The 27,746-nt window shown below is 38.2% G+C and overlaps 1 protein-coding gene across 2 annotated transcripts; it reads right to left on the reverse strand.

The window, feature by feature from the left end:
- Positions 1 to 1,356: 1,356 nt before the first annotated feature.
- Positions 1,357 to 27,342, reverse strand: LOC135155498 (brevican core protein-like). Of its 2 annotated transcripts, none has more exons than XM_064104671.1 (5): positions 27,226 to 27,342; positions 14,338 to 14,529; positions 11,034 to 11,132; positions 10,080 to 10,261; positions 1,357 to 5,522 (listed from the first exon to the last, which is right to left on the reverse strand). In XM_064104671.1, exons 1-5 carry the CDS (start codon positions 27,278 to 27,280, stop codon positions 5,304 to 5,306), a joined length of 747 nt encoding a protein of 248 aa, XP_063960741.1. In that variant the 5' UTR covers positions 27,281 to 27,342; the 3' UTR covers positions 1,357 to 5,303. The 2 variants fall into 2 exon arrangements, with proteins under 2 accessions (XP_063960741.1, XP_063960740.1); XM_064104670.1 differs by lacking the exon at positions 27,226 to 27,342 and adding an exon at positions 18,091 to 18,170.
- Between the last annotated feature and the right edge of the window lie 404 nt (positions 27,343 to 27,746).

Raw genomic sequence — 27,746 nt, forward strand, 5'->3', positions numbered from 1 at the left:
GGAGACTATAAATAGCGGAGTTTCGCAGTGAACCGTTCCAAGACGGAAGATGAAGGTAGAGCATGGTATAGCGATCCCCTTCAAATGTGGCGTGAAGGTGCATTATGGTAAAGCAAAGCCGCGTAACGATTTTGGTGTGGGCGGAGACATCGTTGCCATGGAAACAACAGTTTTTGAGGAAATAGCAGAGATGTCCTTGTGAGCGCTCTACCAGCTGCATTTCTTCTCCGAATATCTCCAAATGTGGCATGAAGGTCCATTAAGCAAAGCCGCCTATTGATTTTGGTGTGGGCGGAGACATCGTTGCCATGGTAACAATTTTTTTTGTCTCGCCCACCAGAGGTAAAGGCGAGACTTAGGGATCCAAATGTCGTCCGTCTGTCACAAACCTTATGACACATAACTCCATAACCGTAAGTCACTTTTCAACCATGCAAACTTGGATGGTAGATGGACTTGGGGGACCTGCATGTTATGCTGCAGTCAGAGGTCACATGGTAAGGTCAAAGGTCATTTTCAGGTCAACGTTAAAGTTTACATGCAAGACTCTCTTATGACACGTTACTCCGCAACCGTACGTAAGTCACTTTTCAACCAATTTTTTTCAACCGTTTTTTTAACGATCATTGCTAATGTAATGGAATGAGACCAAACGGAGATGAATTGAGCGTCAGAACACAATTTAATATAGTTATAGACCGAACGTTGCATCATCATAAAATCATCATCACCATGATCCATTGATCATCACCACCATCATCACCATTATCATCACCACCATCATCATTCAGCATAATCACCACCGACAATGATTACCAAATCATCATCATAGTTATAACTAAAATCATTGCCATCACCATCACCACCACCGCCACCATCATAATCACCATAATCGCCATCATCTTCACCAGCATCGTCGTGATCATCACCACCACCATCATCAACATCACAACCATCATCATCATCACGATCATCACAACCATCATCACAACCATCACCATCATCTCCATGATCACCATCATCATAATCATTACCATTACCACCACCATCGCCATCAGCTTCACCAGCATCGTCGTGATCATCACCATAATTATAACAATAATCATTGCCATCACCATCATCATCACAATCTTCATAATCATCAACATAATCCCCATCACCATCATCATCATAATCATCACCATCATCATCACCATCACAATCATCTCCATCATCATCAAATTTATTTTGATGAAATTTTCAGTGCTTTTTCAGATGGACAATTACACTATTCAGTCAAATATCATGTGCATTCACAGCATGGGGTACTCCTTTCACACAATGCAGAAACAGAAACATCACCAACTCAAAAACAGATTGTTGAGATAACGTACAAATGACTTTAAATACCATCTATACAGTAATGCAACTTTACAAAGAAATCTTGCCGTAGTGCTGCTACATACTTAATTACACCATAAGAAGCCAATAGAGGGCAGCAAACAGCGAGTTACAGTTTCGCAGATTGTCAACTGATTCACATAATATACAAAAGCTCTTTCTCCCCTACATTATCAGGGGAGTATTTCATGAAACAAATGGTCATTATTTCCACTAAAAACTGTTATAAGCTACTGAAACGCTTGCACCTGATTGGCTAAGAGCAAATCAGTCAAAGAAAATCAATGACAACTTGCTTCATGAAATACTCCACATTTGATAAGAGCCCTGGCAAGCTTCTACTACATTGAATTCAAATCACGACCCTAATGTTTGCCAGAGGTTTGCCCAACATATCATCTAAATGAATGGTTCTGATTATATCAGAGATAATCGCATGTTAAGATTTACAGAAGAGGCCTTAAATAAAGTGGTCCATTAAAATGCATGTTAATATATCACACTGCAGACAGGTAAAATATAGGCGGATAAGAGAGAAGGGGAGGGGGGGGGTTGAAAGGAACAAATTCACACTTAATTATGGCAAGCCACGTGTGTGGCATGGAACATCAGACAAATTTAGGGTGTACCAACCATAGACAGATATAGATATTAATGAAGAAAATTGACAAAAATAATTGCTTGTTACAGGCTGTCATAGGAATAACACATCTAGAATCATGTGAACAGGAGTCCAACAATTATTGAGAAATTGATGTTTAGAACAAACATTGGGGAAAAAGCTTGCCTTTAATAGTGAAGTATTATTCTAATCATTATTTGTATTTGCACTTTCTTGCTTTTATCAAAAGGGGCTGATTGAAGGAGCTGTAATTCTTTTTTTAAACAAATCAGTCAAATACGAGAGGTGTCAATCAATAAGGTGTGATGAGACCTAAAATGACCATTTGATATTTACCCCTTCCCTCGAAACCGCCATTAGACTGACCAAGAGATACAGACATTGCCCATGTATCCTCTAATTTGAACAATAAAAAATATGTTTACGAAAGAGGATCAGTTAGGTTAGGAGTCCAGTAGAACTATAAAAGAGTTATTGTTGAAGAATACAGAAAATGGTGGTCACACCTGTTTATCTTAATATACATACATAACATTTTGTTGGAAAATATGAATTAATTTTCTGCCTGGTGTATACATAAATTACATTCTGTGTATTTCGATGTCTTCATACGATCCTGTATTTAAATACGGACAATTTTATATTTACCCTGAAAAGATACACAAAACGTACCATAATAGTCAGTATTCCACCAATTTCTTCAATAAAACATAATAAAAAGTACAAAATCAGTAAAAAGACATTTTTCAGCTCACCGTGATTTAAAAAAAGATGACAGATTTACAAACATGTTCATAAGAGGGCAGGCCGTAAAAGTCAAATGTATGCCCCCCAAAAATTGAATTTCTCATGCAAGCCTCACAAACATCACAAACGTTATTTTGTGAAATGAGTAAAGACCTCCTTGGGCCCATAACAAAAAGCTTAGCAATCATTGTTAAAGAATATCTCTACAATTGATTGCATTGTCTACAATGTACAATCAATCATGAAAATCAAGCATACGATTAATCACCAACCTTCGTGTTACCATGGTTACGGGACCCAGGTTACAGTGAAGTTTACTCTGATTTTTTTAATTGAATATATGCTGCGGAGCATTGAGTGGAACTGAAAAATGAAGTTAGCAAAATATTTGATGTCAGCCCAGAATTTATAAACTGTATATCTAGAGATATATATGACAAAATGGTAACCATTCTTTGGCCTAAAAATAGTTCTTTTTTTTTTTTTTTTTAAGAACGGACAGGTATTTATTTGCATATTCCTGAAATATTGAGTTTCAATAAATTATTAAGTTGTTTGAAAATAATTGATGCATGTTAAAACTCTAAATAGCGCTAAAGGGCAGAAACAACCTTCAAACAACTCATCTTTCTTGAAGTCTCTTTTCTCTTCTTCTTTTCACTCTCTTTCTCCCTAGTCTTTATTCTTTCTCTCTCTCTTCGCCATCTTTCCCTTTTTTCTATCCTCCGTTCATTGCGTGTCACTTTAAATGTGTAATTACCACTGCAAATCTTCATCATGCGTACCTGAATCTGTTTGTTCAATTAAGTTATATTAAATTTTATTGATAATGACAATGATTTTCACTACATATATATATTTGCAACTTTATTTAATTGTAATAATTGCTTACAAAAATTATGTTTGCATTATTTCGGCGGATTACAAGTAATAGCGTATTCTCGCATCCACTTCGCGGACGCTTTCTGGAACGTTAAATCTATTGAAAAAGCCCCTCAAGTCACAATGGACAGATTAGAAGTCATTGTCGAAGAATTGATGAACCGCAACAGCACATCGTCTTAGATTCGGACCGGACGAAAACAATTCAAATAGGCCCTTGTCGTTTTTCCAGGAGATCGTTTCATAAAGCTGTTCGTAAGTTTAGAGTGACTTTAAGAACTACTTGTGATCCTTTCTTGTGGTAAGTGGTATAGACCAAAATGTTCATTGGCGATGGTTGCACGCGTACGAAAGGTTCACCATGCAGGCGTTCTCAAAATCACTCTTAACTTAGGAACAGCCTTTTGAAACGGCCCCCAGGTAGGCATTTAATGACAGCTGTAAGCACTGACTAAATTGTCAGTGCTGACAATTTCAATAAAATATTTGGTTTTGATTGGCTGAGTGGCACTGGCCTAAGACTGTTACTATGGTAACTGTCGGAGAAAGACAACTTGTCATTGCTGACAACTTTCATGAAACGGTCTCTAGGACAACACTGCTGTTTTGATTCACCGATTTTCGACAAAGACTGCTTTGTTATGAAGGGCTTTTGACAAAAGATACCCTGTGTTATAGAAAGCGTCTGCCGCGATTGCGAAAAAATGTCTCATTAATGCTGCCCATAAGAACAATACTAGCGTTGGAACGCAGGAGAACACGGGATATGATTGTTAGAAATCGAAGAACATGGACTATTTGATGTCAAGAAAGCCGAAGGACACTGAATTTGCATTTTAGAAAGCGGAAAACTAGGGACTATGCGCTAAAGCTACTACTACTTGTTCTATGTGACCAGTCACCCTAAAACCAACGATAATTAAGTCGCCAAAGAAAGTTCTCGGTAATAACTTCGTCTTCAAACGTAAATAAATGCAAATTTAGTTTATCTGAAAGAGCAATTCTTCTTCTTCATACTGTCAAAATGCGAGGTTGGAATGTTAAATAAAAGATAAGATCCAGAGTTTTCTGTGCGCAATTTTTTACTGCTTGTAAGTTTGACTGAAAGTTATGTTTCAGTGTGCCCAAACTTCAAACCTTGTTTTTTCGTTATTCTTTGAAGCTCTCAGAGAATTTCTTCTACATCAACTTGTTTTGGTTAATATATAACACGGTTTTTTTTTCGAGTAACATAAAATATAGATAGTGCGCACTGGCTAGCGTATAGCGCGCTCTCTCTCCCGGGCAAGTCCAGCGATGCGTCGGCGCAGGCACTAATCTGCGTTCCGCTGAGCGCGGTGGCTCGGAGAAAAGTAGGTAATTCAACGCAAGTAACCGGAATTTGCAAGCTCAGCGCATATATTTTGGTTATAAATTATTAAAAGTAGGATATAAAACAAATATATCAGGCGTTTCATTCGAAAGCATAGTGGGAATTATTAATCCTCGGTTGGACTGGCAAAACTACTATATTTCCCTCGGGGCTTTGCCCCTCGGGAAAAATAGTAATTGCCAGACCAGCCTCGGATAAATAATTCCACTATACTTTCTCAAAGCCTGATATATTTGTTTATTATAACATTTTACGTCGAACTGATTTGATTTGACTATGTCAAAATATGTCATTAATCGATTACAGGGTGATATCGATCTTGCAGAAATAACTTCTCGCATAGGCACTGCACTTCCTAGTAAGCCATTTGCCGTCATCCATGTCCATGCCGACACATTGTTTGTCAGTATCGGGTTGGCCTGGAGCCCAATTGGTGAAGTCCACTGGTGAGCCATCCGTCCACGTTACGAAAGATCCTCCGCCCGGTTGACGGCGTCCTAACCACACGGAAGGGTTTATCTGAAAAAATATATGTATATAAAGAATAGTCGTTATGATCACATTTTGGAATTGGGGTTAACTAAAGCCCCTTTCACAATTGACGTACGACCTGTTTACGACCACTTGCAACAGTTTTTTCTTGTTGTTGCACGATCGATCTCTTGGTGTCTTGCGAGCACTCGCAGTCGTTGTAGACGATCGCACAAACTCGAGGTGGTCGGAGGTGATCGTGACTGGTCGCATCTGAACTTTGAACATGTTCAAAATCCAAACGCGATCAAATACGATTGATTCACTCGCAACAGGTCGTACCATCGGTCGGGCGATCATCGTGTGAGTGTTGTTCAACGTTGTACGACTTGGTGCGAGAGGTGGCACAACTAAGTATAGTCGCATTTAGTCGAGTGGAGGTCGTACAACACTTGCACAAGTGCTGGAGACCTACAGAGACCAGTCTTGCGACTGGGTGCGATAATATGAGACTGTTGCAAGACCGATCGAAATTACGGCTTACTACATTCCACTACCGTTGCATTCGCATGTATGCGACCATTCAGCCCCTTTCACAATTGACGTCCGACCAGTTTACGACCGCCTGCAACAGTTTTTTCTTGTTGTTGCACGATCGATCTCTTGGTGTCTTGCGAGCACTCGCAGTCGTTGTAGACGGTCGCACGAACTCGAGGTGGTCGTGACTGGTCACATCTGAACTTTGAACATGTTCAAAATCCGAACGCGATCAAATACGATCGATTCACTCGCATCAGGCCGTACCCGGGTCGTACCATCGGTCGGGCGATCATCGTGCGAGTGTTGTTCAACGTTGTACGACTTGGTGCGAGAGGTGGCACAACTAAGTAGTCGCATTTACTTGACTGGAGGTCGTGCAACACTTGCACATGTGCAAGCGACCTACATGTACAGAGACCTGTCTTGCGACTGGTTGCGATAATAATATGGGCTATAAGACTGTTGCAAGACCGATCGCAACGGCTTACAACATTGCACTACCGTTTCAGTCGCATGTATGCGACCGTTCCACTCGCAATCCCTCGTGCAACACTCGCATGTGATCGCACGAGCACAATAAGAGCATATGCGACTTACTCGTGCAACGAGGTTTACTGGTTGTTTTTGTTGTGCGACAGCTGTTGCAACTGTGAAAGCCTCTGTGCGATCTTATGAGATGACTAGCGATTGATGCCTGTTGCAGCCTGTCGCACGACCAAAAGGTCGCAAATAGTCGTACGTCAATTGTGAAAGGGGCTTAAGAGAGAGGGGACCTAGAGAGCTAGGAACCTAACTGTAAGATTACCATCCACTCGTACTGGTTGTTTCAACTTTCGTCCACGTACCCGCCCGAGATGGACAGCGCTATATAGAGTACCGAAGCGATGACGTCAGTTGCCGTGGTGTCATGGCAGCCGGGTTCTACATAAATGAACCCACCGAATAAAAGTGTGTGTTTCTCATAGGAGAAAATGGCTGCTAACGGAATTTGATCGCTTGCAAACTATTTTTCAGATGAGCCAACGTGTACAGACGATCGTCAGTTGCGACTCTATTTAAAACCAGCCCGCCATGAAACCATGGCAACAGACGTCACACTTCGGTACTCTTTATCAATCGACAACGATGGTCAGTAAAATGTCGCTCATAATTATGCTGATAGATAATTGTGGCATACGTCACGTCATAAAGTGCATTAGATGTGCGCAAATACAAGCTCTAAGCCCCGCCGCGGCGGGGCTTAGAGCTTGTATTTGCGCAACTAATAATCAAAGCGCGCTTTGATTATTAGTTGCCCATTTCATTCAATATTACCGGAAAATGACTCTTTACGGCCAGTACCGCATGTGTAAATGACACGTTTTAGATATTTCACTGTTTTAACAAATTGGATTGCTTAATGTATTTCCAATTCACGGTGCTCTTTGATGAATGATTGTTTTAAGTGATCGAAGATTTTCAAGATAAAATGATAATCCCTTCAGAGGTAATTCTGGACGAAACCATTTGACAATGGGGGTTTTAGCAATATTTTTTTTCATGAGCATTTCTTTTACAAATTGCTGCCGATTGCTGCGCTATAAATACCATGGCGGTCTTTGTTATAGTTCATGCTTTACATTGATACCAAATTTAGCTGCATATACGTGCATTTTCTGGAGATATAACCAATTTTCCAACAACATGCTCGCCGTATTTATCACAAAAATCGTTCAAAGTTAGTGTCCCATTATGCACGTGCCGAACGTTGCGGGTGACATTAAACAAAAGCTTCTGAGCCAATCAAAACCTGGAATTTCATTGGTATTGTTATTACCGATAACCGTCATGAAACATCCTCCTGTGGCCCGTTTCATAAAGGACTTACAACTGTTGTAACTTTGTCATTTCGGCAACTACCATGGAAACCTTGATTATGATTGGCTGCTATATAGCTGAGCCCTGTTATACCATGGTAGTTGCCATTATGGCAAAGTTACAACAGTTGCAGGTCCTTTATGAAACGGGCCGCAGGAGGATGTTTCATGACGGTTATCAGTAATAACAATACCAATGAAATCCCAGGTTTTTATTGGCTCAGAAGCTTTGGCAAGACATCTTTCATATCATTCCTACGTAATATTGCCGTAACTTCAAAGCACAAACGTGGTTAGAGCACAGGCCCTAATAAAACAATTTTGATATATATATATATATTTAAAAAAAAAATATATATATATATTATTTATATATATATATATATATACATGTATATATATATATATATATATATATATATATATATATATATATATATATATATATACATATATATATATATATATATATATATTAATGAGGCAAAGTGGTAATGCATTGTACTTTGTTCCAACAGTTTATTTTGAATTCCAAATTTTCGACGTTAAACATACGTCTTCCTCAGGGATACAATATATATATATATATAAACTCCTCAAAAAAAGTTTGGAAATCTGACTTTGATCGATAATCCCTCTTCGGTTTTAGTGAAAATCAATGTGTAATTAATATCAATGAATAGAGCATTTAATTTTCTTTAAGATGATACCCTACATGATATGATTACGGTTCACATGGAGGTGCAGTGCCTTAAAATGTGGGGCAAGGTCAAAATTAAAAAGTTGCAAAATGACGCAATATTGAAAGTCACTGTTCTTTTTTCCGTGGTGATGATCATGAGTGAGTTTTTCAGTAATTTCTTTCAATTGTTTTCATGCACCTTAACATCAACATTAACATGGAATCAAACACACCTCTGCACAAGCAAAAACATAACAAACAAACATGCATGGGTATTTCAAGCAACGACACAAACCATCACTACAGAAGCAGGGGCTTGGTTTGAATGGATTTTCATCTCTACTGACACAGACAAAAGAACCATGTTCTGTATTGACCCTTCATGACTATTTCTGCTCGTTTTGCAGCTTTTCGATTCAGACCTCATCCAACACTTTTGAATCCTGCTCTTTTCGTGATGGCATGATCATAACAAGCATGGTATCATCTTAAAGAAAATTAAATGATTTTTTGAATGATATCAAATATGCATTGTGCAATATTGGGAGTTGGGAGAAAGGAATGGTCATACTCAGATTTCCAAACCATTTTTGCTCGTTTTGCAGCTTTTCAATTCAGACCTCATCCAACACATTTGAATCCTGCTCTTTTCGTGATGACATGATCATAACACGCATGGTATCATTTAAAAGAGAATTAAATTATCTTTCGATTGATGTAATATATGCATTGTTTAAAATTGGGAGTAGGGAGAAATAATGGCCAAACACAGATTTCCAAACTTTTTTGAGAGGTTTTTATATATATATATATATATATTTATATATATATATTGTGTGAAAGAAAATGGATGAAGAGAACAATGGTAGGCGTAGCTTAAATCAAGGTTCCCCAGAGCTATCTACCCTTTTTGGAAAAATTGGTGATGCCGAAAAAATGTCCCTGCCGGGAATCGAACCCGGGCCCCCAGCTTTGAACGCCGGTGCCTTAACCACTAGACCACAGAGACGGGTTAGTGGCTAGGGCGACCCCGATCCAATTGACCGTCAGATAGACAGATTTTCGACACCATACCAATTATAATTTCCTTTGTCGGGTGAAGGTGGGTTTTGAACAATGACAAGCCGCCATGCCTCAGCTGGATCAAAGCTATTGCTTTGATACAGTACACGTATATATATATATATATATATATTTATTGCGCGTTGGTATCATCACCACATGATGCAACCTGTTTTGGATTTAATAAATTCATCCCTGAAGAAGGTCTATGACCGAAAATTTGGAAGATTATGTCTCCTCACGGCGTTTCTATTAAGTCTTCATTTGTTTCTATATATATATATATATATTGTCATTTTGCGCTTTGAAATTGGGTTTTTTAACAAGATAGGGCTTTATAAAGAAGTCTCGGGAACGCCATTAGGCTGCAAAGTCAAACCTCTTTCCCGATCAAAACAATTTGCGGGGAAACCAGTCCTTGCCAGCAAATGTATTCCAATTGATTTATCAGTCAAAAATACATACCCCTTCCATGTTCCAAATAAAATTCAATTCTTCCCGGCTGTGAATGGACAGTATGTTTGCTCGTGTTCCGGATATTTTAACGCCACGACAATTCGATAGGGCCGTCTCGAATATAGCCGTCTCAGAGAAGTAGCCGTAACAGCTCCCTCGAAAATAGATCCAAGAATCTGGACAAGTCCAGGCTAATTAAGTTTGAAAGAAACGGTGAAGGCTGGTCAGTCAGAGTCCTTGAGATATCAACTAATCACATGCATGCATGGCACCAGGCAAAAGTCTTCAGAAAACGGATGAAATACTATGGAAAGGTGCTTGAAATAACGCCATGGCTGGGACCCGAACATACCTCCTTCAGTCTTAAAGGAGAGAGTCAGAACCGGTGATTACTAGGGATTGATAAATATAGGGTGCATCGCCTTGCCTGCCCCATTGGCGGCGGAAGTCTAAAAATTTAGGGGGGACCACCAAAAAATTTTGACAAGCCAAAAAAAGGTTACATATTATCAAATTTTAGGGGGAGGCCGACAAAAAAATTTGACAAGCAAAAAAAAAAAAAAAAAAAGGTCATCAACGAAAAATTTAGGGGTGGACACGTCCTCCCCCCGTCCCCCCGGTTCCGCCGCCTATGGCCTGCCCCACCCCAAAAAATATTAAATAAATAAATTAATTTTAAAAAACCCACAAAAACCACTGGCGTATTCATTTTATACCGATTTCCGAAATTCTCCTCCCAATCTTCCCAAAACCAGAAGTTTTCAACCTCAATATTGGTCGAATCGACAAATCATTTCCTTCCCAAGAATCTGACTTTAAAAAGGTCGTTATGCCTAGTCTCCAGAACAGAATTTCAGTTACTTCTTTCTTTGGCCTATACAAAAAAAATTGGCGGATCTCCCACGAATGGGGTGCTTCCCGCCCTTCCCCTGATCTCCGGATCAGCTACAATTATAGACCTACCACAAACCGGTCCATAATATCCCGACCGGCAGCTGCACTCAAATCCATCAAGTGTCTCCACACAGCTACCTCCATTCAGACAAGGTGATGACAGGCAATCTGCGGGTGAGTTAAAAAAAAATTACATTTCGCAATCTTTAATTGTTGGATTTTTAGGGGTCTTTATCAAAAGGTATATTTTGGGGTGCCAAGCTCGAAATGTAATCAATTGTCCTCAATTCGTTACGATTATTACTCTGGGTTTTCTAAATATGTGGGCTCATGACCAGGGATCTGGGAACCGGGGGTGCTGGGGGTGCTGAAGCACCCCCAGAAATTTTCCTGGGGGTGCTGCGTGTATTATTTTCCATAGACAGCACCCCCACGAAATCAGGTTCCCCCTGTATTTTTTTAAATATGTTATAATGTACATAATTATCACATCCGACAATCACAGATCATTTACTACTGTCTTTCACATATTCCAATAACATGTATCCCTCCTAACGCGACTTAAACAACAGATCAAGCTCCTCGATAGCAGGGAGGGACCATAGAGATACTAGCAAACTAGTAATAAATTTATATCTCTATTGGAGGGACATGGGTGCGGTTGGACTTGAAACTTCCAGGTTTATGTCGAATCAAGTGTGCGCGCGCCCGAACAACCGTGTTTTGTATAAACAATTACAAGTCAGACAATCGAAATCAAATTTTACAGTCTTTTTCGCTCTGTTCCATTGCCATGGGGATCGGGGGTGCTGCGTGTGTTTCCTTAGGCACCACCTCCTGGAAATCTGGTACAGGTGTAGTTATGATAAATGACAGAATTGTAATGAAAATGAACGACCTTTTGTAGAAACCTCCCCCTTCAGAATTGTCCGACACAGTACTTGAGATAGCGTTTAAATTCACCATTTGTCAGATCGGAATATCAATTATTTTCTGCTCGCGCTTCGCGCTCGCATTATTGATTTTTTATAATAAAATGAAATGTACTTAGAATGTCCAGATACTAGGTCTAAATCTAAACACGCGCACGCATGTTTATTCAGATACGCAGCTTGTTTTGGGGGTACTCCGGGCTGAAAATATTTATTTCAAATACATTTTATCAAATAAACAATAATAAACAAATGGCTAAGTTATTTAATTTCAAAGTTAAACAATATTTTGTGAAAACGGTGATATGCATGTCGTCATGAATATTTATAAGGTGGGTTGATGATGTCACATCCCCACTATCCTTTTTCTTATGTTATTACATGGAATTAAAATTATTTCATTTTTTTCATACCAGTGTGAATGATATGTCTCCCTTATAATGAAAAACAGTTGCAGCAAAGAATATCTACTGGACTAAATCAGTTTTCAATTCAATTGTTTCGGTTCTTGAAGGGAAAATATTGAATAAATCTAATTTTACATTATAAAATACAAAAGAAGAAGTGGGGGATATGACATCATAAGTTTGCTCATCGAATATTAACGAAGACATGCCTGAAACTGTTTCATCGGCAATGCAATAACTTCGATATTCCTTGTCTGATTTTGATCAAATCTTTATTCTTTTGTTTATCTGATTTTTCTTTATCTGTTCATACCATATTACATTTTCTGCTCGCGCTCGAATTATTAATACGGAATATATCCAATTACCCATTTTTTTCTTGATTTACAAAACATGAATAATGTCCAATTTTTAGGTCTGAAATCTCAATTTTGTTTCGGCTACCGCTTTGCGCTCGCATCAATTGTATAGTTATATACCTATCCTGTTCATGATTAGAAAAGTGCTTAGAATGTCCAGTATTTAGGTCGGCATGTCATTTTTTTAGCTCGCGCTTCGCTCTCGCATTATTTGATTGTCGATATATGAATCGTCTTCATGGGTAACTGCAAACAGTCCTTATGACAGGTCCCTTTCGATCAGGCCAGAGCGTATATTAAAAATATCTGCTCGCGCCGATCGCGCTCGCAGTTATTATTTGTTACATACGCATCTTGTTCAGGACCACAAACATTGCTAAAATGTTAAATTTTCAGGACAAAATACATGAAACCCCCCCCCCAAAAAAAAAAAAAAATAGCTCGCGCTTCGCGCTCGATTTATCTGATTATATATTTAGGTTCTTTTATAAGAATAAAGCTAAGAAGTGACTGTCATATATATGAATATGTGTGAGGGTGTGTTTGTGTGAGGGTGGGTGGGTGTGTGTGTGTATAAACGAACAATGGAAAATTCAATTGTGCCCCCCCCCCACCTTTGAGGAGAGAGATTTTAGCACCCCCACTGAAAAAATCGTTCCCAGGTCCCTGCTCATGACCTGGTCCTCAACTTTCCCTACAATTGGAATATGCAGTTTAGGCCGATTTTCGAAATCTTGCTCCCCATCTGCCTCTAAAGAACAAGAAACATTAGTGCAAGTTGTGGTAGAGATTTAAAATTGATTTTAATAATAGTCTGTCTCTGTATAGATAAAAAATATATATATTGCCAAAGGATTTTGGACGAATCTGTTTCATATCTTTCATGCATGTTGGTAAAAAAATATATATCTATGCTGGGCAATTATTGTCCAATTGAGCAAATTTATTTCCCAATTATTAGTTTTATTACCCAATTTGGACCCTTTTTTGCCCTACCTTTTTAAAAGTGTATTCTTTTCTATCGCGATCGATGGCTATCCATTTTTTTTTCTTAATTATCATTGGGTAATTAAGTTTCATGAGGAATTAAAAAATATCTCACTGATTTTTAAAATTATCACATTTGTGAATAAGAACCAATTGATTGCCATTCTGGTAAATTGCCACTTGGTCTACGTCAGTATCGATTACTTTTGCAATTTAATCTTATTAATTGGAGCCCATACACCATTGTCTGATCTCCAGTTAGGTTGTCATCATCACCATCACCATCATCATTATTACCATCTGAATCAAAATTATCACCATCACCATCATCATTACCACCACATGATGTTGGTGATTTTGATGATGATGCTGATCATCATCATCATAATCACCAACATAATCATAATCACCATAATCATCATCATAATCATCAGCATCGTCATCATCACCATCACCATCATCATCATCATCACCATCAATATCATCATCATCACCATCATCGATATCATCAATGTAATCATCATCACCATCTCCATGCACCAGCATCTCCACCACCAACACCAGCAACAACTTTTACGACCCCAGTCATCATCATCATCAAAATATGATACTATTATTATTATTATTGCTATTATATTATTATGATTGTTGTTGGTAATATTATTATTATTATTCGATAAAAAAATACCTGGCTGTTTACAAATCAGTTTGTGAGTGAGAACCCGATCGAACTCAGGTGGCAACCGAATGTCTTCATCGGATACTCTCTTCGGAACCAGTTGGATGGTGTCACCATTGTCCAAGACAGAGAAACCACAGGATAGTGACGTAAAGGGGCATTCCTCCGGAATCCCATCAGCTACGGAGGCGACAATAAAAGCTGGACATCAAAATAAATCGGTAAAAAATTGTTTAAAATTGTTAAAAATGTTTATACGCATATGGAATATTGTTGATCAATAATGTCATTGAGTTATTAGGATATTTTTCCATATTAGCTGCGCTCGACCCATGGGGGGGGGGATGAATGTATACCCGCTTGGAATTTAATTCTTAAGTTAGATACACCCCCCGGGCGGTCAAAAAGATTGCTGTACATATGCGGGATCCCCCCCCCCCCCCAAAAAAAAAAAAAAAAAAAAAAAAAAAAAAAAAAAAAACGCGTTTAAACTGGTGGGTTTTTTCACTTTTGGACGGGGGCGCGCGTGCACTCGTTAAGAGTGTCACCGATATTCAAGAAAAGGGTGGTTTTGAAAGACTGGTCAGTGGTCAATCGCGGGGTCAAACGTATTTAGGGTATGCTTTATGGGTATAATTTGGTCACGCATGTGTACAGCAACACATTTGACTGCCCCATCCCCCAAGTGCCGGAAAGAATCTTGGGCTATAAAGGGACTAAAGCAAAGGTGATTGCGTCTTCGAATAGCCAACTAGATAAACGGCTTTTTTAAAAGCTTTATAAAAATTATGTCATTATTACATTACTATGGACTTTCCCGAGCTAAATATCAGTCATAGGTTTTTTTCTGCGGTGCCCGCTGTCATGTAATGAAGATTGATAATGACTGGGTTCTACTGGAACGATCCCAATACTTGGGCTAGTCTTACAAGGGTTACAACAGTTTCAAATCAAACTATAAATGCAATCGATCTAAATGTCCCTTATCTATAATACTAGTAGCTAGTAGATCTGTCGATCTTGCATGATATCGCAATTTGGATTTAATTCGAATCCATCGTATTTCTTTCTGAGACGGTGGTCAAGAAGTTCTTGAACAAAAGTGAGAAATAAAACTGCAGGACTTACCATAAAATACCAGGAAAATGGCAAGAAAATAACGCTTTTCAGTCCCAAGCGTCATTTTTAAAGGACAAGTCCACCCCAACAAAAAGTTGTTTTGAATAAAGAGAAAAATCCAACAAGCACAACGCTAGCTGAAAATTTCATCAAAATCGGATGTAAACTAAAAAAGTTATGACATTTTTTAATTTCGCTTAATTTTATAAAACAGTGTTATATATGCACATCCTGGTCTGTATGCAAATGAGGGAATTGATGATGTCATCCACTCACTATTTCGTCTGTATTTTATTATATGAAATATGAATTATTATAATTTTCCCCTTTTTGTCATGTGAAAGAAAGTTTTGTTTCTCTCTGAACATGTGGAATTACCATAGTTTTAACATTTTATGGTTCAATCAAGTTGGTCCCTATTGTCAAATTTGTTAAAATTGAAATATTGTGTAATTCAAACAATAAAAAAAAAAAAAATACATAGTAAGTGAGGGACATCATCGACTCTCTCATTTGCATGTTGCTGACTTGTGCATATAACTATTTTGTGAAAAATAAGCGAAACTTTAAAATTCCATAACATTCTTGTTTTACATTCGATTTTGATGAAATTTTCAGCGGGATTTTTCTCAATTGATTCAAATCAACATTTTCAGGGGTGGACTTGACCTTTGAAGCCGCTGCGATATAGCGGGAGAATAACAAGTCGGACGCTTAATGAGCTACACACAAAGAGATCCCGATGAAGTACCCCAACCTATTTATTAAAATTTTTGTTCATAAGGTAGGAAGGGGAATAAATATGTTTAACATTGAACAGTAATGGATTATTATTAATATTGTAGTATGATACATGATTATGGTATTGTGTTTCATAAAACCAAGGTGATGTTTGCGCTTTCTTTTTCATTTGTTGCTTGTAAATGGCAATTAATCAACTGAAGTGCGCATCAAAAAGAATTGGGGCATCATGGATGGAATGAGGGCAGTGGCGTACCCAGGATTTTTCAAAGGGGGGGGGGCAAATTCGTCCGCCAAAAAGTTTGACAAGCAAAAAAAAAGGTCTTCAACCACAAACAAGGATTTCTTTCCAGAAAAAGAATTGATAAGCCAAAAAAAAGTCTTGAAGTTCAAAAGAGGGGGCCACTTGTGGCTCTTCAGGGATCAGTTGTGACTCGTCGGGGGGGGGGGGGGCAGGGGTACGTCCCTTGCATAAGTTGTGACTCGTCAGGGGGCAGTCTGCCCCCCCCCCCCCCTAGGTACGCTAGTGAATGAGGGTTTACTTTTCAAGAGATCAAATTATTCTATGACGTTATATTCTTAGAAATCTATCCTAAGTTTTGAGTTAGTTTTGTACCTTATGGTTTGGTTAAAAGTATAATATCAATATGCATAATATTAAATGTATTTTTGAGTTGCTAAGCCCCGATGATTTATTATTCATGCAATCATTTTTCAAATTAAACGTATTTGCATTTTATTTATAAAATCACGGTTAAAAAGCCTGCTTTCAGCTGAAAACTGCTAGTCAGCAAGGTCGTGAACAATGCACAATGATACAAAAATTAAAATGAGTTTACAGAAATAATAACAACGAAAACTAATATAACAATGCATGAAAATAATGCAACAATTAGAAAAAAATAAAACTCAAGTTTTAAAAGCTGGCCATCAAAATAAATCGGTAAAAAAATGTTAAAAATTGTTTAAAATGGTTTATACGCTTATGGAATATTGTTGATAAAAAATATTTCATTGAGTTATTCGGATATTTTTCCGTATCTGCTGCGCTCGACCCATCAGGGGGAATGAATGTGTACCCTCTTGGAATTTAATCCTTAAGTTAGATGCACCCCCGAGGGGGGTTAAATATATTGTTGTACATATGTGGGACCCCCCCAAAAAAAAAAAAAAAAAAAGTTTAAACTGGTGTTTTTTCAGTTTTTGGACGGGGGCGCGCGTTTGCTGCGTTAAGAGTGTCAAAGACACCGATATTCAAGAAAAGGGGTGGTTTTGAAAGACTGGTCAGTGGTCAATCGCGGGGTCAAATATATTTAGGGTATGTTGTTTTTTCCAAAGCTTATTCTTTTCAAGACTATCCAAGCGTGTTTAGGGTAAGTTTTATGGAAATAATTTGGTCACGCATGTGTAGAGCAATACATATGACTGCCCCCCCCCCCAAGGTGCCGGAAAGAATATTGGGCTAAAGGGACTAGAGCAAAGGTGATTGCGTCTTCGAATAGCCAACTAAAAGCTTTATAAAAAACATGTCATTATTACCATGATTACATTACTATGAATTTCCTCGAGCTAAATATCAGTCATAGTTTTTTTTTCTGCGGTGCTCGCTGTCATGTTATTTTTGGAACAAGTACAACAAATATTGGTAAAGATTGATAATGACAGGATTCTTCTGGAACGATTCCAATCCTGGGGCTAGTCTTACAAGGGTTACGACAGTTTCAAATCAAACTCAAAATGCAATCGATCTAAATGTCCCTTTTCTATAATACTAGTAGCTAGTAGATCTGTCGATCTTGCATGATATCGCACTTTGGATTCAATTCGAATCCATCGTATTTCTTTCTGAGACGGTGGTCAAGAAGTTCTTGAACAAAAGTGAGAAATAACTGCAGGACTTACCACAAAATACCAGGAAAATGGCAAGAAAATAACCCTTTCCAGTCCCAAGCGTCATGTTTAAAGCCGCTGCGATATAGCGGGAGAATTGCCACATTTCGCAATCCTCACGGACGCTTAATCATACCCTTGATTTTTAAAGATTGATTGTACATTATAGTCAATAGAATCAAGCGTAGAAAACTGCTCTACAATCAATGCTAAGCTTTGTGTTACAGGGGGGTTACAGGCCCGACAGATCTGCTTTTCGTGTGCAAAATTATTTCCCGCGACACCCGCACCATACATGCATGTACATTACGACTAATGGCTGGAGATATTCGAAATGCAGGACCTACAATAGATTATGACATGGATAAGAAAGTGGTTTTTTAAACAAATCGAGTACATATTGAGTGAGGAAAAGGTTACTGAATAAGGCTTAGACATAGATCATTACAGTCCATCGAATCGATATTGCATTTCATGTGGATTATTGGTGGATCTCTGGCAATTGATTCCATGGGTCAAATCATCTCTCCAGCCGAAACCATTTCGCATGCGTTGATTATGTACACAGCATGTATACGTCGATCTGAACACGTACCAGCCGAATTTCCGGGTTTTTTTCTTTTGTTTACTCCTACACAAACGATATGCCTCTAGCACACAATGTAATGGGCATTATGTTTTACTTTCCCCAGAAATGGAGATTAGATTCGAATTTCTGGAGGGAACACTTCCATTGATAAGTGGATACCAGGCACGACCATGCGGTTTCGAAAAGCACCCTAAACAAGGGAAGCAAGGCTTTTCCAGATTATGAAAATGCATCTCTTAACAAGTATTTAGCTTGTGAAACCCTACAAGTATTGAAAACATATCCTCCTTTTCAGTATTTTAAACATCGCTTTTGACACCCTTATAACGTTACATAGGCCTATACGTAACGTACTTCCCCACTCTTTCCCTTTTTACGCGTGGTCGCGCCTGGTATCCACTCTTTAATGGAAGTGGACCCCCCGGGCGGCCTCTCGCGCTCTGGGAGGAACCAAATGTGGCTTTGGAAAGTCGTCCTAAATCGGATATATCGCTGTTATCATAGCAGCAACCAGAAGTTTGCACACGAAACGCAGATTGAATGTTTCCGTTCCAGATGCGAAACGAAAAAAATCTCATGTCACACAATTTTAATTGCAGGACAGAGTTTTACGACCATGACGACGGGCCCAAAAGTCTCTTCCAAAATCAACTACCGTCGCAAATAAGCGTTCGCGTTCTCCAAAGAAAGGTCGGGAATAACAAGTCGAACAGTTGGTGAGCCACGCTGAAATAATTCCTGATTAAGTACCCCAAGGGCCCCAACCAAATTTTTAAACATTTTGTTCATTAGGTTGAAATGGAAATAGATATGTTAAACGGTGAACAGCAATGGAATACAATTAATAGTATGATACATGATTATGGTATTGTGTTTCGTAATGAAACCAAGGTGATACTAACTTTTTTTCCTACGTTGATTTTAAATAGTAATCAACTGGACTGCGCATCAGAAAGTGCATGTTTTTTGTTGTAAGGGTAGAGGCTTCGTGGAATGAGGGTCTACTTTTCAAAAGAGATCGAATTATTCTATGACGTTATATTCTTAGAAATCTACCTATATTCTTAGAAATCAATCGCGGGGTCAAACGTATTAAGGGTATGTTGTTTTTCCCAAAGCTTATTCTTTTTAAGACTATCCAAGCGTGTTTAGGGTATGTTTTATGGAAATAATTTGGTCACGCATGTGTACAGCAATACATTTTGACTGCCCCCCCCTCCCCAAGTGCCGGAAAGAATTCTGGGCTAAAGCAGCGCTTCTCAACCTTTTTTTACTCGAGGACCACTTTGACTTTCAAATTTTTTTCGAGGCCCACCTACCAAAATTTTAAGAAAGCGATATGACTACTTGTCTCGACTCAAAGATAGACAATGATTATATAATGAACATATTTGTGCGTATAACTTTCAGTAGCCCGGCCTTTGAGCCCCTCCTCCAAACATATACAACCATGACAACATAACAACTTAATAACAAGAATACTAAATACCTTCAACATTCGACACACATTGCATATGGTTTTGCATCACTGCCAGTCATGATGAATCCAAATTTATGGTATTCAGGGTCATATTTTCTTAGTTACATTCAGGGACTTTTCAATTTGATTCCTCCCTCGCTCTTTTAAATCGCCTTAAAAAAGGTCCATTTTGATGAAAGTAATTTTTCGTGAAATTTGAACACAAAGCCCTGAAGCACGTTCGAAAGAGCTTACGATAGCTGGCCTCTGCATTTATATTTATTTGTTATTGTTTACATGAATTATGTCTATATCTACTTAACTACTATACAATTGTCACCTTTGTAACTTGGTGATTATGTATGTTTGATGTTATATCATTGTTATAAATTTGTAATTTTTTATTTATTAATAAATGCAGAAATACCTGCTTTAAAAAAACAACAAACGGTTCAAGTACTAACTGCATTCACAAAGGTCTGATAAATGGGCGACAATTAACTAAATTAGATTCTACACAATATGCAAAAATGATGCGGTTCACATCAAAGTTAGATCGAAACCATCATACTGTGTATGCATATTGCAACATGCATAAAGCAATATGCTTTAGCTTTGTTTGACCCACGTAGAGCGATCAAACATAACATATTCGGGCTGTCGGACAGGTCCTGGTGGGTGTTTCATAAAGCTGTTCGTAAGTTAAGAGCGACTTTAAGAACGACTTTTGATCATTTCTTGTGGTAAACAGTAGATTCATTGGCGATGGTTTAGCGCGTAAGAAAGGATCACCAGTCGTTCTTAATGTCGCTCTTAACTTACGATCAGCTTTATGAAACGGCCCCCAGGTCTGTGAAACATGCTATAGTCATGATAGTTTTTCCTCCATTTTTTTTTCTTCAGTCCTCTCGAGCTGGGCTAAAGGGACTAAAGCAAAGGTGATTGCGTCTTCGAATAGCCAACTAGATTAAACGGCTTTTTCAAAATCTGTATAAAAATTACATTACTATGGACTTTCTCCAGCTAAATATCAGTCATAGTTTTTTTTCTGCAGTGCCCGCTGTCATGTAATCTTTGGAAGAAGTAGATCAAATAATGACTAGATTCTTCTAGAACGGTCCTTATCCTGGGACCAGTCTAACAAAGGGTTACGACAGTTTCAAATCAAACTGGATTTAATTCGAATCCATCATATTTCTTTCTGAGACGGTGGTCAAGAAGTTCTTGAACAAAAGTGAGAAATACAACTGCAGGACTTACCATAAAATACCAGGAAAATGGCAAGAAAATAACCCTTTTCAGTACCGAGCGTCATTTTTAAAGTCGCTGCGATATAGCGGGAGAATAACAAGTCGGACGCTTAATGAGCTACACTCAAAGAGATCCCGATTAAGTACCCCAACCTATTTATTAAAAATTTTGTTCATTAGGTTTGAAGAGGAATAAATATGTTAAACATTGAACAGTTATGGATTATTATTAATACTGTAGTATGATACATGATTATGGTATTGTGTTTCGTAAAACCAAGGTGATGTTTGCGCTTTCTTTTTCATTTGTTGCTTGTAAATGGCAATTAATCAACTGAAGTGCGCTGAAGTGCGCATCTAAAAGAATAGAGGCATCATGGATGGAATGAGGGCAGTGGCGTACCCAGGATTTTTCAAAGGGGGGGGGGGGCAAATTCGTCCGCCAAAAAATTTGACAAGCAAAAAAAAAGGTCTTCAACCACAAACAAGGATTTCTTTCCAGAAAAAGGATTGATAAGCAAAAAAAAAGTCTTGAAGTTCAAAAGAGGGGGCCACTTGTGGCTCGTCAGGGATCAGTTGTGACTCGTCGGGGGGGGGGGGGGGCAGGGGTACGTCCCTTGCATAAGTTGTGACTCGTCAGGGGGGCAGTCTGCCCCCCCCTTAGGTACGCTAGTGAATGAGGGTTTACTTTTCAAAAGATCAAATTATTCTATGACGTTATATTCTTAGAAATCTATCCTAAGTTTTGAGTTCGTTTTGTTGCTTATGGTTTGGTTAGAATTATAATATCAATATACATAATGTGTATTTTTGAGTTGCTAAGCCCCGATGATTTATTATTTATGCAATCATTTTTCAAAGAATTAAACGTATTTGCATTTTATTTATAAAATCACGGTTAAAAAGCCTGCTTTCAGCTGAAAACTGCTAGCCAGCAAGGTCGTGAACAATGCAAAAATGAAAATGAGTTTACAAAAATTATAACAACGAAAACTAATATAACAATAAATGAAAATAATGCAACAATTAGAAAAATTAAAACTCAAGTTTTAAAAGCTGGACATCAAAATAAATCGGTATAAAAAATGTTTAAAATTGTTTAAAATGGTTTATACGCTTATGGAATATTGTTGATAAAAAATATTTCATTGAGTTATTCGGATATTTTTCCATATCTGCTGCGCTCGACCCATCAGGGGGAATGAATGTGTACCCTCTTGGAATTTAATCCTTAGGTTAGATACACCCCCCGAGGGGGGTCAAATATATTAATGTACATATGTGGGAGACCCCCCCCCAAAAAAAAAGTTTAAACTGGTGTTTTTTCAGTTTTTGGACGGGGGCGCGCGTGCACTCGTTAAGAGTGTCAAAGACACCGATATTCAAGAAAAGGGGTGGTTTTGAAAGACTGGTCAGAGGTCAATCGCGGGGTCAAACATATTTAGGGTATGTTCTTTTCTCCAAAACTTATTCTTTTCAAGACTATCCAAGCGTGTTTAGGGTAAGTTTTATGGAAATAATTTGGTCACGCATGTGTAGAGCAATACTTATGACTGACCCCCCCCCCCCCCCCAGTGCCAAAAAGCATCTTGGGCTAACGGGACTAAAGCAAAGGTGATTGCGTCTTCGAATAGCCAACTAAAAGCTTTATAAAAAAAAACATGTCATTATTACATTACTATGGACTTTGTCGAGCTAAATATCAGTCATAGTTTTTTTTTTCTGCGGTGCTCGCTGTCATGTAATGTTTGGAACAAGTAGAACAAATATTGGTGAAGATTGATAATGACAGGATTCTTCTGGAAAGATCCCAATCCTGGGGCTAGTCTTACAAGGGTTACGACAGTTTCAAATCAAACTCAAAATGCAATCGATCTAAATGTCCCTTTTCTATAATACTAGTAGCTAGTAGATCTGTCGATCTTGCATGATATCGCAATTTGGATTTAATTCGAATCCATCGTATTTCTTTCTGAGACGGTGGTCAAGAAGTTCTTGAACAAAAGTGCGAAATAACTGCAGGACTTACCACAAAATACCAGGAAAATGGCAAGAAAATAACCCTTTCCAGTCCCAAGCGTCATGTTTAAAGCCGCAGCGATATAGCGGGAGAATTGGCACCTTTCGCAATCCTCACGGACGCTAGTATTAGGGTCCCCTAACACAAAAGTTAACGCTTAATCATACACTTGATTTTTAAAGATTGATTGTACATTATAGTCAATAGAATCAAGCGTAGAAAACTGCTCTACAATCAATGCTAAGCTTTGTGTTACAGGGGGGTTACAGGCCCTACAGATCTGCTTTTCGTGTGCAAAATTATTTCCCGCGACACCCGCACCATACATGCATGTACATTACGACTGATGGCTGGAGATATTCGAAATGCAGGACCTACAATAGATTATGACATGGATAAGAAAGTGGTTTTTCAAACAAATCGAGTACATATTGAGGGAGGAAAAAGGTTACTGAATTAAGGCTTAGATATGGATCATTACAGTCCATCGAATCGATATTGCATTTAATGTGGATTATTGGTGGATCTCTGGCAATTGATTCCATGTGTCAAATCATCTCTCCAGCCGAAACCATTTCGCATGTGTTGATTATGTACAAAGCATGTATACGTCGATCTGAACACGTACCAGCCGTTTTTCCGGTTTTTTTCTTTTGTTTACTCCTACACAAACGATATGCCTCTAGCACACAATGTAATGGGCATTATGTTTTACTTTCTCCAGAAATGGGGGATTAGATTCGAATTCCCGGGGGACCACTTCCATTGATGAGTGGATACCAGGCATGACCATGCGGTTTCGAAAAGCACCCTAAACAAGGGAAGCAAGGCTTTTCCAGATTATGAAAATGCATCTCTTAACAAGTATTTAGCTTGTGAAACCTTACAAGTATTGAAAACATATCCCCCTTTTCAGTATTTTAAATATCGTTTTTGACACCCTTATAACGTTACATAGGCCTATACGTAACGTACTTGCCCACTCTTTCCCTTTTTACGCGTGGTCGCGCCTGCATGGTATCCACTCTTTAATGGAAGTGGACCCCCCGGGCGGCCTCTCGAGCTCTGGGAGGAACCAAATGTGGCTTTGGAAAGTCGTCCTAAATCGGATATATCGCTGTTACCATAGTAGCAACCAGAAGTTTGTACACGAAACGCATATTGAATGTTTCCGTTCCATATGCGAAACGAAAAAAATCTCATGTCACACAATTTAAATTGCAGGACAGAGTTTTACGACCATGACGACGGGCCCAAACGTCTCTTCCAATATCAACTACCGTCGCAAATAAGCGTTCGCGTTCTCCAACGAAAGGTCGGGAATAACAAGTCGAACGGTTGGTGAGCCACGCTGAAATAATTCCTGATTAAAGGGAAATGAAACCTTTGAAACATAAAAATGCAAGAATAAGAACAAAGAAAGTTTGAGAAAAATCGGACAAATAATGAGAAAGTTCTGAGCATTTGAATATTGCAATCACTAATGCTATGGTGATCCTCCCATTGGCAATGTGACAAGGATGTGTGATGTCATGTGAACAACTTTCCCTTTGATGTACTATAAAATACCCTCAAAATTTCTCTTTTTGCTTTTTCTTATGGTGATACAAACTCTTTATCCATGATGTATTCTTTAAATAGCTGTATTACATGCCCTCCTTTAGAAAGAACACATAATCTACTGATAGATGACTGCGATAAAAGAGGCAATTTAAGTGAAATATATACTAAGGTAATGGGGAGAGTTGTTCAAAAGTGACATCACACATCTTTGTCGCATTGCCAATTTGAGGATCTCCATAGCATTAGTGATCGCAATATTCAAATGCTCATAACTTTCTCATTATTTGTCCGATTTTTCTCAAACTTTCGTTGATCTGTTTCTTTGATTTTTCTGTTTTCACACAAGCTATCTTGTACCCCAAGTGCCCCAACCAACTTATTAAACATTTTGTTCGTTAGGTTGAAATGAAAATAGATATGCTAAACGGTGAACAGCAATGGAATACCATTAATAGTATGATACATGATTATGGTATTGTGTTTCGTAATGAAACCAAGGTGATACTTACTTTTTTTCTACGTTGCTTGTAAATAGTAATCAACTGGACTGCGCATCAGAAAGTGCATGTTTTTTTGTTGTAAGGGTAGAGGCTTCGTGGAATGAGGGTCTACTTTTCAAAAGAGATCGAATTATTCTATGACGTTATATTCTTAGAAATCTACCTATATTCTTAGAAATCAATCGCGGGGTCAAACGTATTTAGGGTATATGTTGTATTTTCCAAAGCTTATTCTTTTTAAGACTATCCAAGCGTGTTTAGGGTATGTTTTATGGAAATAATTTGGTCACGCATGTGTACAGCAATACATTTGCCTGCCCCCTCCCCAAGTGCCGGAAAGAATTCTGGGCTAAAGCAGCGCTTCTCAACCCTTTTTTTACTCGAGGACCACTTTGACTTTCAAATTTTTTTCGAGGCCCACCTACCAAAATTTTAAGAAAGCGATATGACTATACTTGTCTCGACTCAAAGATAGACAATGATTATAATGAACATATTTGTGCGTATAACTTTAGTAGCCCGGCCTTTGAGCCCCTCTTCTAAACATATACAACCATGACAACATAACAACTTAATAACAAGAATACTGAATACCTTCAACATTCGACACACATTGCTTATGGTTTTGCATCACTGCCAGCCATGAAGAATCAAAATTTAATGTATTCAGAGTCTTATTTTCTTACAGTTACATTCAGGGACTTTTCAATTTGTTTCCTCCCTCGCTCTTTTAAATCGCTTTAAAAAAGGTCCATTTTGATGACAGTAATTTTTCGTGAAATTTGAACACAAAGCCCTGAAGCACGTTCGAAAGAGCTTACGATATCTGGCCTCTGCATTAATATTTATTTGTTATTGTTTACATGAATTATGTCTATATCTACTTAACTACTATACAATTGTCACCTTTGTAACTTGGTCATTATGTATGTTTGATGTTATATCATTGTTATAAATTTGTAATTTTTGATTTATTAATAAATGCAGAAATACCTGCTTAAAAAAAACAACAAACAGTTCAAGTACTAACTGCATTCGCAAAGGTCCGATAAATGGGCGACAATTAGCTAAATTAAATTCTACACAACATGCAAAAATGATGAGGTTCACATCAAAGTTAGATCGAAACATCATACTGTGTATGCATATTGCAACATGCATAAAGCAATATGCTTTAGCTTTGTTTGACCCACGTAGACCGATCAAACATAACATATTCGGGCTGTCGGACAGGTCCAGGTCTGTGAAACATTCTATAGTCATGATAGTTTTTCCTCCATTTTTTTTCTTCCTCTGGAGCTTCTCGCGGCCCACCGTTTGAGAAGCGCTGGGCTAAGTGGACTATAGCAAAGGTGATTGCGTCTTCGAATAGCCAACTAGATAAACGGCTTTTTCAAAATCTGTATAAAAATTTCATTACTATGGACTTTTTGAGGCAAATATCAGTCATAGTTTTTTCTGCGGTGCCCGCTGTCATGTAATTTTTGGAACAAGACAGAACAAACATTTTTGAACATAAAGATAATGACTGGGTTCTACTGGAACGATCCCAATACTGAGGCTAGACTTACAAGGGTTACAACAGTTTCAAATCAAACTCAAAATGCAGTCGATCTACATGTCCCTTTTCTATATTAGCTTAACTACAAGGATTTAGATCTGCCAATCTTGCATTTTGGATTTAATTCGAATCCATCGTATTTCTTTCTGAGACGGTGGTCAAGAAGTTCTTGAACAAAAGTGAGAAATACAACTGCAGGACTTACCATAAAATACCAGGAAAATGGCAAGAAAATAACGCTTTTCAGTACCAAGCGTCATTTTTAAAGCCGCTGCGATATAGCGGGAGAATAACAAGTCGGACGCTTGATGAGCTACACACAAAGAGATCCCGATTAAGTACCCCAACCTATTTATTAAAAATTTTGTTCATTAGGTTTAAAGAGTAATAAACATGTTAAACATTGAACAGTAATGGATTATTATTAATACTGTAGTATGATACATGATTATGATATTGTGTTTCGTAAAACCAAGGTGATGTTTGCGCTTTCTTTTTCATTTGTTGCTTGTAAATGGCAATTAATCAACTGAAGTGCGCATCAAAAAGAATAGGGGCATCATAGATGGAATGAGGGCACTGGCGTACCCAGGATTTTTCAAGGGGGGGGGGGCAAATTCGTCCGCCAAAAAAATTGACAAGCAACAAAAAAAAGGTCTTCAACCACAAAAAAAGGATTTCGTACCAGAAAAAGAATTGACAAGCAAAAAAAAAGTCTTCAAGTTC

Source organism: Lytechinus pictus, chromosome 9 (genome assembly GCF_037042905.1).
Source record: "Lytechinus pictus isolate F3 Inbred chromosome 9, Lp3.0, whole genome shotgun sequence".
NCBI lineage: Eukaryota > Metazoa > Echinodermata > Echinoidea > Temnopleuroida > Toxopneustidae > Lytechinus > Lytechinus pictus.

Excerpts from the sequence above, each read along its gene's own strand:
- LOC135155498 (XM_064104671.1), bottom strand. The coding sequence starts at position 27,280 with ATGACGCTTGGTACTGAAAAGCGTTATTTTCTTGCCATTTTCCTGGTA. Across the intron at positions 14,530-27,225 it reads CATTTTCCTGGTATTTTATG|CTTTTATTGTCGCCTCCGTA; the intron begins GTAAGTCCTGCA and ends TTTGATGTCCAG. Across the intron at positions 10,262-11,033 it reads ATATTATGGACCGGTTTGTG|CCTGGACTTGTCCAGATTCT; the intron begins GTAGGTCTATAA and ends AAACTTAATTAG.